Source organism: Montipora foliosa, chromosome 8 (assembly GCF_036669935.1).
Source record: "Montipora foliosa isolate CH-2021 chromosome 8, ASM3666993v2, whole genome shotgun sequence".
In the NCBI taxonomy this organism is placed as follows: domain Eukaryota; kingdom Metazoa; phylum Cnidaria; class Anthozoa; order Scleractinia; family Acroporidae; genus Montipora; species Montipora foliosa.
The window spans coordinates 24,102,264-24,114,763 of NC_090876.1; the positions used below are offsets into that span (position 1 = coordinate 24,102,264).

The window sequence follows — 12,500 nt, forward strand, 5'->3', positions numbered from 1 at the left end:
ATCTTAAATCATACTCGTGATAAACAAATCGGGCTCCCGCTGCGCGGTCGTCAGATTTTGTTATCGCTCGTATGATTACAGACCGGATTGGACTCCACTCAGTCCCATTACCATTGCTTATCATATGCGGGGCAAAATTACTAAATTTCAACTAGCTGAGTCGGAGGGCATTTTTCTTAATCACGAGGGTACTTTTGGTGATCAAGGGGGAATGATTTGTTAAGAGTTGCTCAGCAAGCGAGGTTACAAGAGAATCGTGACAGCAATGATATATCAAATTCAATTTTAACCGAATGAAAGCTTATTTCCTGTAACACGTGTTCATTGAACCGATTGGTCAGCCAAGTTGATTGCCATTTGTCGCGGCATTTAACTGGCTTCCCTCAATACGTTTGCCTTTATGTGAGATAAACATGTAATCGCAATGTGCCCTTGTGCAACTGAGGATTAATTTCACTTGTATTTTCAAAGTTCTCTAAAGCCCGCTAAAAATAAAGTCAACAGCTCTTACTTCTCTAATTTCTTTTTATTTTTAATTTCTCAGTGATTACTTAAAATAGAAGGCATCAGGGACAAAGGTTTTGAGCATGCAGGTGTTCAAGAAAGGTCCCGTTTCTTCGCAGTGTTAACACTCCGCTTGCGAGAATTTGGTAGAACAACCGCGGTTCGACGGCCGCGCGACATGGTCATTGCAACGATTTCAGCTTCATCTCCTGTTTCCTGATCATCCTCAACATCCGCGAAGCTCGCCTACAACACGAGGAAAATTCGGTTTTTAAAAAAAATTACATTAGTATAGAGAAAAATGGGAAAAAAACCGGCTTTAAATTTAGAAGGTGATGCATGCAGCTTTAGCCTGTCTGGCCTTGTATGAAAATAATCAATTTAAGCAAATAAGAAGAGGGCCCGTTCCCTCCTTCCTCGCGCGTACTCGCACACTCGAAGTTCTTCGTGGCAAGACCCCTTCCCCTTTGAACGCTTGCCTTGCAGGCTACTCATCCCACGATAATTTTTCACAGAGGTGTGCATAGGCCATCTGTTCGGGAAGAGCAGAGCACGTAATGCCGACAGTGTCATGGTCTGCTTTATTGCACATTGAAGTAGAGATCACCGAAGAAAAATACACTTACGAAGCGGCCATGTCCACTGGACTCACTCAGACCGAAAAATGGATTTACCTTTAGCGGTCCTGAGATAGTTCCCGGTTCAACTCTCCTACGTTATGGAAATAACAAACTGGTTGCTTCAGCGAGTCGGGTCTTCTCTGCTCCAACCTACAAACATCTTAACGCTATTTGTATCAAAGCAGTGATTTCTGCCGGTTATCTCTTCCCTCTCAAACAATCCTCTCTCCACACTCCACCCATTCATGGTTGACTTGCTCAGGTAGTCTGCTGATCTCCCTAACCGGGAGAAGCGGCAGAGGGAGGGACAAGGTCTGATTGTCCCAGAATGAAAGAAAAATGAACTAACAATTTATCCAGGATCGTAGGTTGAGCCTTCATATAATAATTACCTCTCGATGTGGGGGGTCGCCGGCAGTCAGAATGTTAGTGGGAAGACCACGAAAGACCGCATCTTCCATACACAGACCAACATGAAATAAAAAGACATTGAAAGATACTAATAATCGCATGCATTCGTACTGTCTTAAGGACCCTGCTTTGCCCATGCCCATTCAAACACAGAACTCGTTGTGGAGCTTCTTTCAAGCATGTAAGAACGCTCCACAAAAGGGCATAACCATTCGCTAATATGACAGCCTTGACATTTTTACACCTCCTCTAGTGACAAAACAAGGACTGTCGAGAGAAACGAAAATCGGCTTAAAGGAGTTTAAAGCGGACTCTTGAAATTCACAGAGTTTTCAATATACGTTCGAACTGAATCCAGCACCAGGCAAATTCTGATTCTAGTGATGTTGTGGTCTCATTTGGTCAGAGGCCTTTCAAGGTAGCACAGGTACATAGACAACATACCCTACTAAATTTGTAGAGAGGTTTTTTAAGGTCTTTGTAACAAAGATAAATATATTATTGTAAGAAAGTTAACATTAGGGAATTATGGGAAACAGCCGACAGTCGAATTTTTAGAAAGCCCTCCTGCCAGTATTCTCTTTCACGTGATACGACACCTGTTGAATGGTCTGAAGTCCAGACCAGTCACCGCGCACCGGTGAAAAAAACCCTGAGTACTCCAGTTTTAAAGGTCACTTATGTATCTTGGAGTTTGTAAAAGGACTCGTTTTCAACTATGCTCCTGACACATGTTGAATGGTCTGAAGTCCAGACCAGTCACCGCGCACCGGTGAAAAAACCCCTGATTACTCCAGTTTTAAAGGTCACTTATGTATCCCGGAGTTTGTAAAAGGACTCGTTTTCAACTATGCTCCTGACACATGTTGAATGGTTTGAAGTCCAGACCAGTCACCGCGCACCGGTGGCTCAGTTGGTTGAGAAAGTGCTGCCTTAGTAATTACACCCGCAAATGGTTAGACTTCCAAGTCTTCTCGGATAAGGACTATAAACCGTAGGCTCCGTCTCACATATATCTTTTATGTTGTTAATAAGTTCCCTGTGGGACTTAAAAGAACCCACACACTATTCGAGAAGACTAGAGAATAAAGTTCCCGGTGTTGTGGCTGTCGTTTGTAAAAGTGTGTTCTCTCCGGCAGAAGTGGCCGGATTGGCAGTGATGCCTCAAAAAGGCTGGTGGTGTATGAGGCCACCTAAGCAGAAAACGCCACAAGTCAAAAGGGACTTTGCCGAGTGTTGGAACATCTAGATGTAGAGTCTTTCGCGTAAAAAAAATTTTGCCCAACAAATTGAACTTCCCCCAACTGTGTGGCTTCATAGCTCAACTGGTGCATGGCACACGGTGAACAGGTAAATGAAATAAATGTATATTTGAAGTGCGGGTTATAGACGAATGGGTCCTTCACGTAAACATGTAAGAACAACAAATTGAACTGCTCCCAGCTGTGTGGCTTCATAGCTGAGTTGGTAAAGCATTGCACTGGCATCGCCGGGAAGAGGTCATGGGTTCGAATCCTGTTGGAGCCACCTGAACATGCAGGTAAATCGTAGACAAAAAATTATTATATTGTTTGGTCGTTGTTGTTTTTTTTTTTTTCATTTCGTTACTTCGTTTTGTCAATTTGCCGTCCGATTCTGGACGTGCGTTGTTTCGTCGTCCAGTTTCGTCGGTCTAATTCGTTACTTCGCCTTGTCTTTTCGTTTCATCGTTTCGCTTTGTTTATTACCTTGCTTCGTTTTGCCATTTCGTCGTTTCGGTTCGTCGCACCGTATTTTCACCGCGCAAGACTGGGAACTAGAAAGACATTCATACTCTTTGCGAACAGTAAGGTGGTCAAAGTGGGTACTTCTACCTCCCACGTCTCCGGCAGAGATCAGGTGAAAGTGTCCCGAGAACAAGTGCTCTACAAGGTCTTATCATTTGATGCAGTCTTTCTTCTCATGCGCTAAACTCTTGGCCCGAGTGTTGACCTGACTGAGGTTTACATACACAGCTCAGTGCTCATCTAACTGAGCAGACAAATCAACCAGAAATACACACCTGTCTCTCCCTTACTTGATCCACTGGCACTTAATGCAGACACCCGGCGTGCTACCTGCTTCTCGCCTTCTTGAATAAGCTCTGATGAAAACGAACAGGGATAGAAATAAGCATACAGGCAAAATCATGGAATGTTAGACAACTTGCTTCCTACACAAATTCATCCCGACCCCAGCAGCCCCTTTCGCATTCGAGACAGTGTCCTTGAGAACCCATGAAGGCCAAAAAAACCTGAAACCCTTAGCCCCAAACGCATCTACGCATCCATCAATATAATCAATGCTCTTTATCAGGCCTCAGTTGCTCAAAAGGTGGATAACTCCACCGGATAGATCACTATCCAGCGGATAAAGACTAGCGAAACCAATTGAGTTATTTTACCCAGTGGAAAGTGATTTATCGAGTGGATAGCGCTATCCACCCTTCGAATAACTGGGGCCTGGCATTTAAAGAGAGACTCGCGATGCATACCGATCTATCAACCGCGAGATAGCAGCCAGCAAACTAAACGCAAGTGTGCATGAGTTATCCGGTTTAAATAAACCTCTTAGAAAAAGAGGACTTTAAACCGCTGGAAAGCACATTTGCTACCAAATTGGTTCGACTCTTTAGAACTAACGTTTGTATTGCAAAATGATTTTAGAATCGCTTACTTTCCCTTTCAAATTTCTCGGGCGCTGCCATGATGAGTAAGTGTGACGTACAGTGTAGAAGGATTGCCTTACTGTCATTACAAAAAAGCTGTTTGTGTCAGAAAAACTACTCCTCCTACAATACCACTTAAAGCAAACAGGTACCAGGGTTGTTTAACGTGTTCAGAGCCCAGGCAATTCAACTTTGCTCAACAGATCGAGAAAAGGGTTAGTTTCATCATTGTCGTTACAATGGTAATAATCTCCATGGCTGCAATAGGGAAGAGAAGAAATTACTTTACCAGGGGCTGCAGCCATGAATGTCAAATTAGCCATCTGAGAAAGAGCATTTGTTAATCCAAACTGAGTAACTTCACCAAGATCTTGCAGTGATGAATCATCCGAGTCACTTTCCTGCTCCAAGGGCAAAGAACCATGGATGTCCTGTAAGAAAATAGAGGATTGTTGGACATTTTCAGCGAAACACTTTGTACTTGCTACCTAAGACTGAGATATATTGAACTATAACGGTTTGGCGGAGGGTTGAGGGACCTGGAAAAAAGCCGCTTTCTCCTAAGAGGAACACAAAATTATGACTTACAGATTACTAGTTTGGATTGTCGGAAAGTTTGAAGAAAAGCTCCCCCAAAAACCTGTCCACCAACACTCGGTCGTCTGTCGGCCAACCGTTGACCACGAGTCAAAAATATGATTCGTTAAAGTGTCGGGCAACAGTCGGTTGGGCGAGCTCTTCTTGAAAAATTACCAGATGCTTAACGACTGGGCAAGCGAGGACTAGTAAGGCCAGGCGGTGGCTTAGGTACGGGTGACCTTTATTGTATCATTCTTGCTGATGCAGATCTTCATGTGGGTGTTGTGATGAACGCGTTAAAAAGGCCGTTATATTTCCTTTATCTTGTGCTTTGGTCAAAAAACACATTGCCTTCGAAAGGACCTTGGAGCACAATACGTGCAGCAGAATGGTACACAATCACTAACTTTAAATTTTTGAGAGAGCTGGATTGGGGAGAAAATAAAGTCAAAGACTCACTAGCTTAAGAATGAAATTGACTATTTTCCAAATCCCATAATGCAATCCGTTTCGGGGGTTTCTTTACATAAAAACAATGTTATTTACTTTTGGGACTGTATCATGCTTCCGTGAACTGAATACCCATTGTTTTAATGCAAATAGCCCCCAAAGTGAACTGTATTATGGGATTTGGGATTTGCGAAAATAGCGAATGGGGGTGAGTCGTGGTGGGGCCGTGGGGGCTCGTTCGCGTCCCTTTTGACGGTTGGAATTGGAGCAAGCTGATAAGTAGATTCAAATTTTTGCGGGAAATTCAAACGTACGCAAGGCGGGAAATTCAAAATTCTAACAATGACGTCACAGACGCGTGACGCCTCTCTGTCTGCGGACCCTCAGGAAACAGGTTGGGGTGTTTTGCTTGCCATGTTGGGAAAAAAAGATAACGGTCAGGAAATTCAAACAAAGACGTCACATCCCTCGAGAGAGGGACTGCGTGACAGAGACCCAGGCCCCTCGCGGTCAGAGAAAAAAAAAACAAGAGAAAAATTTGAAATCCAACAGGTTTTAATGTACTAGAAAAAAAAACGGTACTATTTGTACAAGAAAAAGAAAAAGGCAAAAAATATCACTATGTACAAGAATGTTCCTTAGTGGCGTGGCAGGCCGATGAAGGGATCCAGAACGCAGTCATCCCACCCGTCACGCCAAAAAGAAGACGGTGCACTGCACACGCACCCTAGTTTATTATTATGAATGCTGATTTGGATGTGGCCGGCCAATGAGAGGATCCAGAACTCAATCATCCCACCAGTCACATCAGAGTAGAATCTCCTTAAAGTCATCACAGTTCCGTAATGTCACGCACACCCCGTAACTTTACAGGTTAAAACTCTAGGAGTTCCCAAAGGACATGTCCTTGGAACAGGATGTGTCCGCCAAAGAACTCAGCAGCCGCACAAGATCCAACACGGTCGTCACGGTCAAATTGCACGGCTGCGCAAGGCAAGTCAGATCCAAATCTGGACCAGGGGTCCATTTCTCGAAGGTCCCGAAACTTTACGGGCCATTTTCAGATGTCACAATTCCCTTTGTATCTCAAGAACAGGGGGGGTATATAATTCGTAATTTTCCTCTTTGTTACCTTGAAAACATGTCAAAAGTTCGGCTTTCCAAAACTAGTTGTTGCAAGTTTCACAAATGGCTTTTCGGGCCCGAGAAGTTATCGGGACTTTCAAGAAACGGGCCACAGGGAACTGTTTCTCCAAAGTTCCGAGAACTTTTCGGGCCGGAAAAGCCAGTCGACAAACTGCAATCTGCTTATTTTGAAAAGCTTATCCTTTAACATGTTTTTAACGTAGGAAAAACTAAGAGGATTGCAAAGTTTGATGGCTTGGAACCTCTGCAATGCGAAGATATACAGGGAAATAGGCCCGAAAACTAGGGCCCGTTTCTCAAGGGTCCCAAAACTTTACGGGCCATTTTCGGGTGTCACAATTCCCTTTGTATCTCAAGAATGGAGAGGATTTGAGTAGTCAAATTTCAAAGTCAATTTTCTTTTTGTTACCTTGAAAACATGTTAAAAGATCGGCTTTCCAAAACAAGTGATGTGGCCTTGATGGTGTAGTGGCTTAGCATGCCCGACTAGTAATCAGGGAGACGTGGGTTTGAGTCCCGCTCAAGGCAGAAACCAATTTTTCGGATGAGTATGTGGAAGGTAAAAATGCACTGTGTTTGCTTCTCTCTTCAGTTACTTGTAACTCTCACACAACAAGTGGTCTAGCAGGACGTCCAAGCATCGATAGCACACTTCCAACCTCACATCATTCTTTTGTAGTCCGATTGTCTTTGTATTGGAGTGGCACATCGAGATTGTTCTCTTTCCGGAGGAGGTAGCAAATGACCTGACACTGACAACAATTTTGATGGAGAATCCAAGTCGTCAGGTCTATGAGGTCTGTTTCCTCGTCTTTATCTTCTTTGCAGCACTCACACAAGAGAGTGTCCAGTAACAAGTCTATACATCTACAGCACCTCTCCAAGCTCATGACAAACTTAAACTGATTAGAGTGTAATGTGAAGTGCTTGTTTTCTATCCCATAATTATGAGCCATGTGAGCGTTAGCCCTACTAATGGAAATGGGCCCACATAAGGACAGAGAAAAACTCTTACCAGGGTGGGAATTGGACCCAAAACCTTCGAGTTAGATCACTGCTGCTCTACCGACTGAGCTACAAGGTCAGACAAAGTAACTGTTCTGGCTGCCGCGACTCTTTATATACCAAAGCGTGTTCATGTGGACAGAAAATGACGCCACTTTCTAAAGACCAATGACAGAGCGGACGGAATGTGACTGACCTTGAATGTCCTTGACGCCACTCTGAGGAGCCAATGTGACTCCATCCTCAAGAACCAATGACAGACCCTGGAATTTTACATCACGTGCTGTCATCAAACCATAAATACGTGAGACGAACTTAAATCGTTGTCAGTTGAGAAGATGAGTATCTCTTGGCAGTATGGAGACCTGTTGCCTGCTCACTATCTGTTTCGAGAAGAGAGGGAGGAGAAGAAGAAGAAACCAGCTAAACATTCTCGTGCTAGCAAGAAACAAGATGTCGTCCACAAAAGGGCTGAACCACCCGCCAAGATCATGAAGGACATCAAGGAAATCTGCCGTCAAAAAGATGCAGAGCGGTGTAAGAAAAAGTGGGAAGAGAAAAAGAAACGAGAGGAAGCGGAGTTGAACGAGGCCGCTGAAACCTTGGACACTCTCGTCACCTCAGACCCACCACCACCAACAGAGATGGTGGCATGGATGCCTCTCAGTGCGGAAGTGAAAGAACTGTTAGTCAGTCCCTCATTTGGATTTGCCCAGCAACGAAGAGATGGTGGAACCCTTATTTCCTGCACAAGGATCTGTGGTAGTGACCCCTGCAGAGGTGAAACCAGAACCTCAAGAACCAGCCGGCGTGACTACTATTGAGCCAGCACTTCACTTAGAACCTGGTGCAGTCTTGGAACCCTTGATTGTGACCCTACAGGAGCCACCCCCAGAGCCCAAGGTACCTTTGTGTCCATTCCAAGAGACTCTGTCAGGCGAGAACCAGACCTGAGGTGATCCGTCCTTTGGATGTCTTTTGTAAAGAGTACGGCGAGGTGTGTCCGTTTTGGGTGGTGGGTGCACATCAAGCCTATGAATGGCTGGCTGAGGTACCACAGCAACTCCATCATGATATCAAGGACCATGGCACTATTATTGTGGGGAGAAGAGTAAAGATGTACGAACGATGAACCCAGATTTCCCCAACGTGGGACGCTTTTTCTTGACGTGTTGCCAGAACATGCCCTGTCGATTCTTCCAGTGGTTGGAACCCGAGTGGTGGGACCAGATCTTTCAGCGCCAACTGCAAGAGGTCAGAAAGAATGGCTGGAAAGGAAAACGCAAGGAAAAATCCAGTGGGTTGGCCAAAGTGAATGGTCCACTGGACCAGTAAAAAAGCAAGAGTTGGAATAAATGGAAGCACCCCTTCAAGGTGATTCCAGTGCCATGTCTGCCCGAGGAAAAGTTGCAGGCAGAACTAGAGAAGTACATGACAAAGCGGCCATGGTTGGCTCAGAAGAAGAAGTGGAAGGAACACAAAGAGTTGCAGCAGAGGTGGTCCTAGCAATTAGAAGAGACCCGCCCATCATGCCCGGACTATTGCATGCTTGTTTTGAACAACTGAAAATGCATGAGATCGAAATCGATTAGAGTATAAAATAATAAAAGCTTGAACCTTAAAATCTGTGTGTGTCCGTTGGCGTTTGATGACTTGGCTCTGTTGGGAATTAATCAACGTGCTTGGAGGCGCAGACCAATGGGATGGATTCCCTACTAACGGACCCATCGATATCCTGGGTGTGTTCAAGGCCATGAAAGAAGGGATCGACTTTAAGTGGAGTCATTTTGAACCCTCAAATCTGTGTGTGTCCGTCGGCGTTTCTTGACTTGGCTCTGTTGGGAATTGATGAACGTGCTTAGACGTGCAGACGAATGGGATGGATTCCCTACTGACGGACCCATCGATATCCTGGGTGTGTTCAAGGCCATGAAAGAAGGGATCGACTATAAGTGGAGTCATTTTGTCATCTATATGGTCTGGTTGATGACGATGCTTGGACCGAACGTGCTTATCATACGTGGGAGACACTCTGGATCGCGACATTCAAGTAGGAGACAAGACGGTCAAGAGAAAGATGACCATGACGTTCCCATGGGACAGGAAAGATCTGGTGATGGATCATACGGAGACCCTTATCGAATTGGTCAAATGGATGTATTTTGGAATCAACGTCGAATTGGCTCTGAATAAGGGTTGGATCAAGTACCGTACAGCTGATGGGAATGAACCAGATCACGTTGTACAAGGTCCAAATCTCCTTCTGGTACCGAAAGACAAGAGAGGACCCAAAGTGGATTTTACGGAGGAGTGGTTTTATGATGGATCCGTCTACAAAGACTATCTGAACGGATTTCAGAAACGACCTGTTATGTGGGTTGTGGAGTCACAGGGATGGAAAACTCTAGATGACGGTGTCAGGTTCATGTTTTATCCAACGTGTACCATTGGCATTTCATTCTGATTAACAAGGCTATGCGCGATTCCATGCGATGACACAGCCTCCCGTCATGGAATGTCTGTTGTACGTGTATGTCAATTTGATCGAAAAAGTCAATGGGTGGATGAGACTTACAACGAACTGCTCCGGAGTGTCCCCTATAAAAACGAGGGGATGTGGTGGGAACCTCAACATGTCGAGTATCTTCGTCTCCGTGGCTCCAAGGTTGAGATCGTACAAGTTAGTGTGACCGAAGTGGATGGACGTCTTCGCATCCGATTGCATTTTCGTCATTGACTTCATGGATTGCGTCGTTTTACTCAGCAATGTCTCACCAGAATTTCCGGACTAATACCAGCAGTGCTTTCAAAGTCTGTTTACCGCATCCTGTGAAATTTGACTGAGACTGGGAAGTGGGTCTGACCTCTGTGTCCATGCCCGACCAAAGAATTGCTTGATCCCGACAAAGACAGTTTGTTATGGAACCAGTACCGAGTGGATGCCGACCGAATCTACCGAATCTATATCCAAACAGATACGGTACACTGTGATGATCTCATTTGAAACCAATCGGCCATCGTCGATGGGGTGGGATTCATGAAAGGTCTTCTTCATCAGATGGAATGGCAGAGAAACAGGACGTTCCAAAGCAAAGCTCCAAAGGTGGGAGTGTGCTCGACCATGGACGGGTGATGTTTCGTTGGGAAGGAGAGGACACTGTGATGGAACGGAAGACCTTACGCGATGCCAACTCAGCCAACATAAGTTTTTTCATTCAGAAACATGTGGATGGTTGACGAAAAAGAAGGATGGATCCAACAATATTCCCGCTATGACAAAGATGCCCAGAAAATGACCCGTGTGAATTCGACTGAGTGGCCTAAAAATCGTCTGTGGTCCGTCCCCACCAGATCGGACGACAAACTCGTCCTGAGTCAGACGGTGGAGTGGACGTTTCGGAATCCCAATAAGGCTTTCGAACAGGCCGTCACCCCGACATCGAGGACCTTGTTCTTGTATTTACATGTGATGAACAGTAACCTCGTGGGGGATGCGTCGCATCCTTTACTATGAGAAGTCTATTACCGATGAAGTGGTGTGGGCACGGTGTATTTCGAACCTCTACACATCCAATAGTTACTGTTATGTCGCCTGTACTTGGACGTGATTGAAGTCAGTTTGGCCGAAAGCAGTGGACCTCTGGTCACGTTCGGAAAAGGCATGACCATCGGGAGCCGCGGGCGGTTACAGCCTCAAAAAAGGGTTGGAAGCTGCCACCCGATGACGACATCAAAATTAAGTATAAAGGGAACATGTCCAAAACCAAGGATTGTCTTATCATGTCGTGGCATATTGGATGTCAACTCCCATTTCTTTGGAGTATCTTGAAAGCAGCAGATCATCAGACACTTCCCGCATTGTTGTCCACCCTGGCCAAGTTACAACCGTATCAACAAGCTTTGAGAAAGATGACCCGTCGTAAACATTCCTTGAAAAAGCATCGTCAGATCATGAGTCAAAAAGGTGGTGGTCTTAGGCAAGGTTGGAACACGGCGTGCGACCATTGCCTGCGAGGCGGGCGAGTTTCTAGTCCATAAGAGCATCGGTGGGCCATGAGGCGTCATCGTGATTGCATACGTCTGTCATCATTGTGCCTCCAACATGGACGATGGATGGTGTGATACGTGAATGTACTGACCCCGTTCGATTTGTGCCACGAAAGATCAGATCCGAGAGCTTCGACATCGCGAACGCGAACAATGCGAGATCAATCAATCTTTATTATTTATAACGTGCGTGTTAACATATGAATAGGATCACATGTGTGTAACAATAAGTTAATTAAACTATTAAACCAATACTACACATATAAAAGTAAAAATTAAATTAAAAATAAAAAGATAAATATGTACATACATAAAGTTAAATAAAAATACAAATGTGACCTTCCACGGGAAAACGTACACTAACGCTAAACCGTTAAATTGACCGAAGCGTTAGATATCCGTTAGCCGTCCGTTAGAAGTTTACATGAAACCGTCAGAGCGTCAACTTCATCCGTTAGAACGTTAGTCTTATCCGTCAGAACGTTAGGTTCATCCGTCAGAGCGTCAGCCTCGTCCGTTAGGGGTTTAGCCTCAACCGTTAGAGCGTTAGTCTCATACGTCAGATGTATAATATTTATTAACCTTATCCGTTGGGCAAATCTTGGATTCTGTTGGCAAGTGAATTAATAATCTGTATCGATTGTTCCGGATCAGAGGATTCGTAGTGCGTCGTTTAAAAATGTGACCCTCTTTGGGAAAACCGGCCGTGTCCTTCTACAACTTAGTAGAATTACATGTAGTAGAGCGCTTTTTAAAAAATTAAAAATACCGAGAAAAATGAAGGGTTTGTGTTCGACGTTCACCTCTGCGTACCAATAGTAAAACAAGGGTGGAAAGCTCGATTTCGGATCGCTCCAGCACCAAGCCGATTTTCACTGACAAATTCGCATCGTACAGGTTTCAAATCACGCACCAATCAAGCTCAAACTCACAAACAAATTCCTATCGTACAGGTTTCAAATCACGCACCAAGCAAGCTGAAACCCAGAGGTTTCCTTTCATGCCATTATATCTGAAATCCGTCCAAAACTCGAAGCGCTGGACCTCAAATA

General features: G+C 44.8%; 1 protein-coding gene across 1 annotated transcript in view; it reads right to left on the reverse strand.

The window, feature by feature from the left end:
* Positions 1-519: 519 nt before the first annotated feature.
* Positions 520-12,500, reverse strand: part of LOC138012780 (cation channel sperm-associated targeting subunit tau-like) — a 50,557-nt gene continuing 38,576 nt past the window's right edge. Inside the window, exons 11-14 of the mRNA XM_068859672.1 lie at positions 4,511-4,652; positions 3,577-3,657; positions 1,517-1,578; positions 520-750 (exon numbers count right to left, since the gene is read on the reverse strand). Coding sequence (XP_068715773.1) covers positions 598-750; positions 1,517-1,578; positions 3,577-3,657; positions 4,511-4,652 — 438 coding nt within the window. The 3' untranslated portion in view covers positions 520-597. The remainder of the gene's footprint in view (positions 751-1,516; positions 1,579-3,576; positions 3,658-4,510; positions 4,653-12,500) is intronic.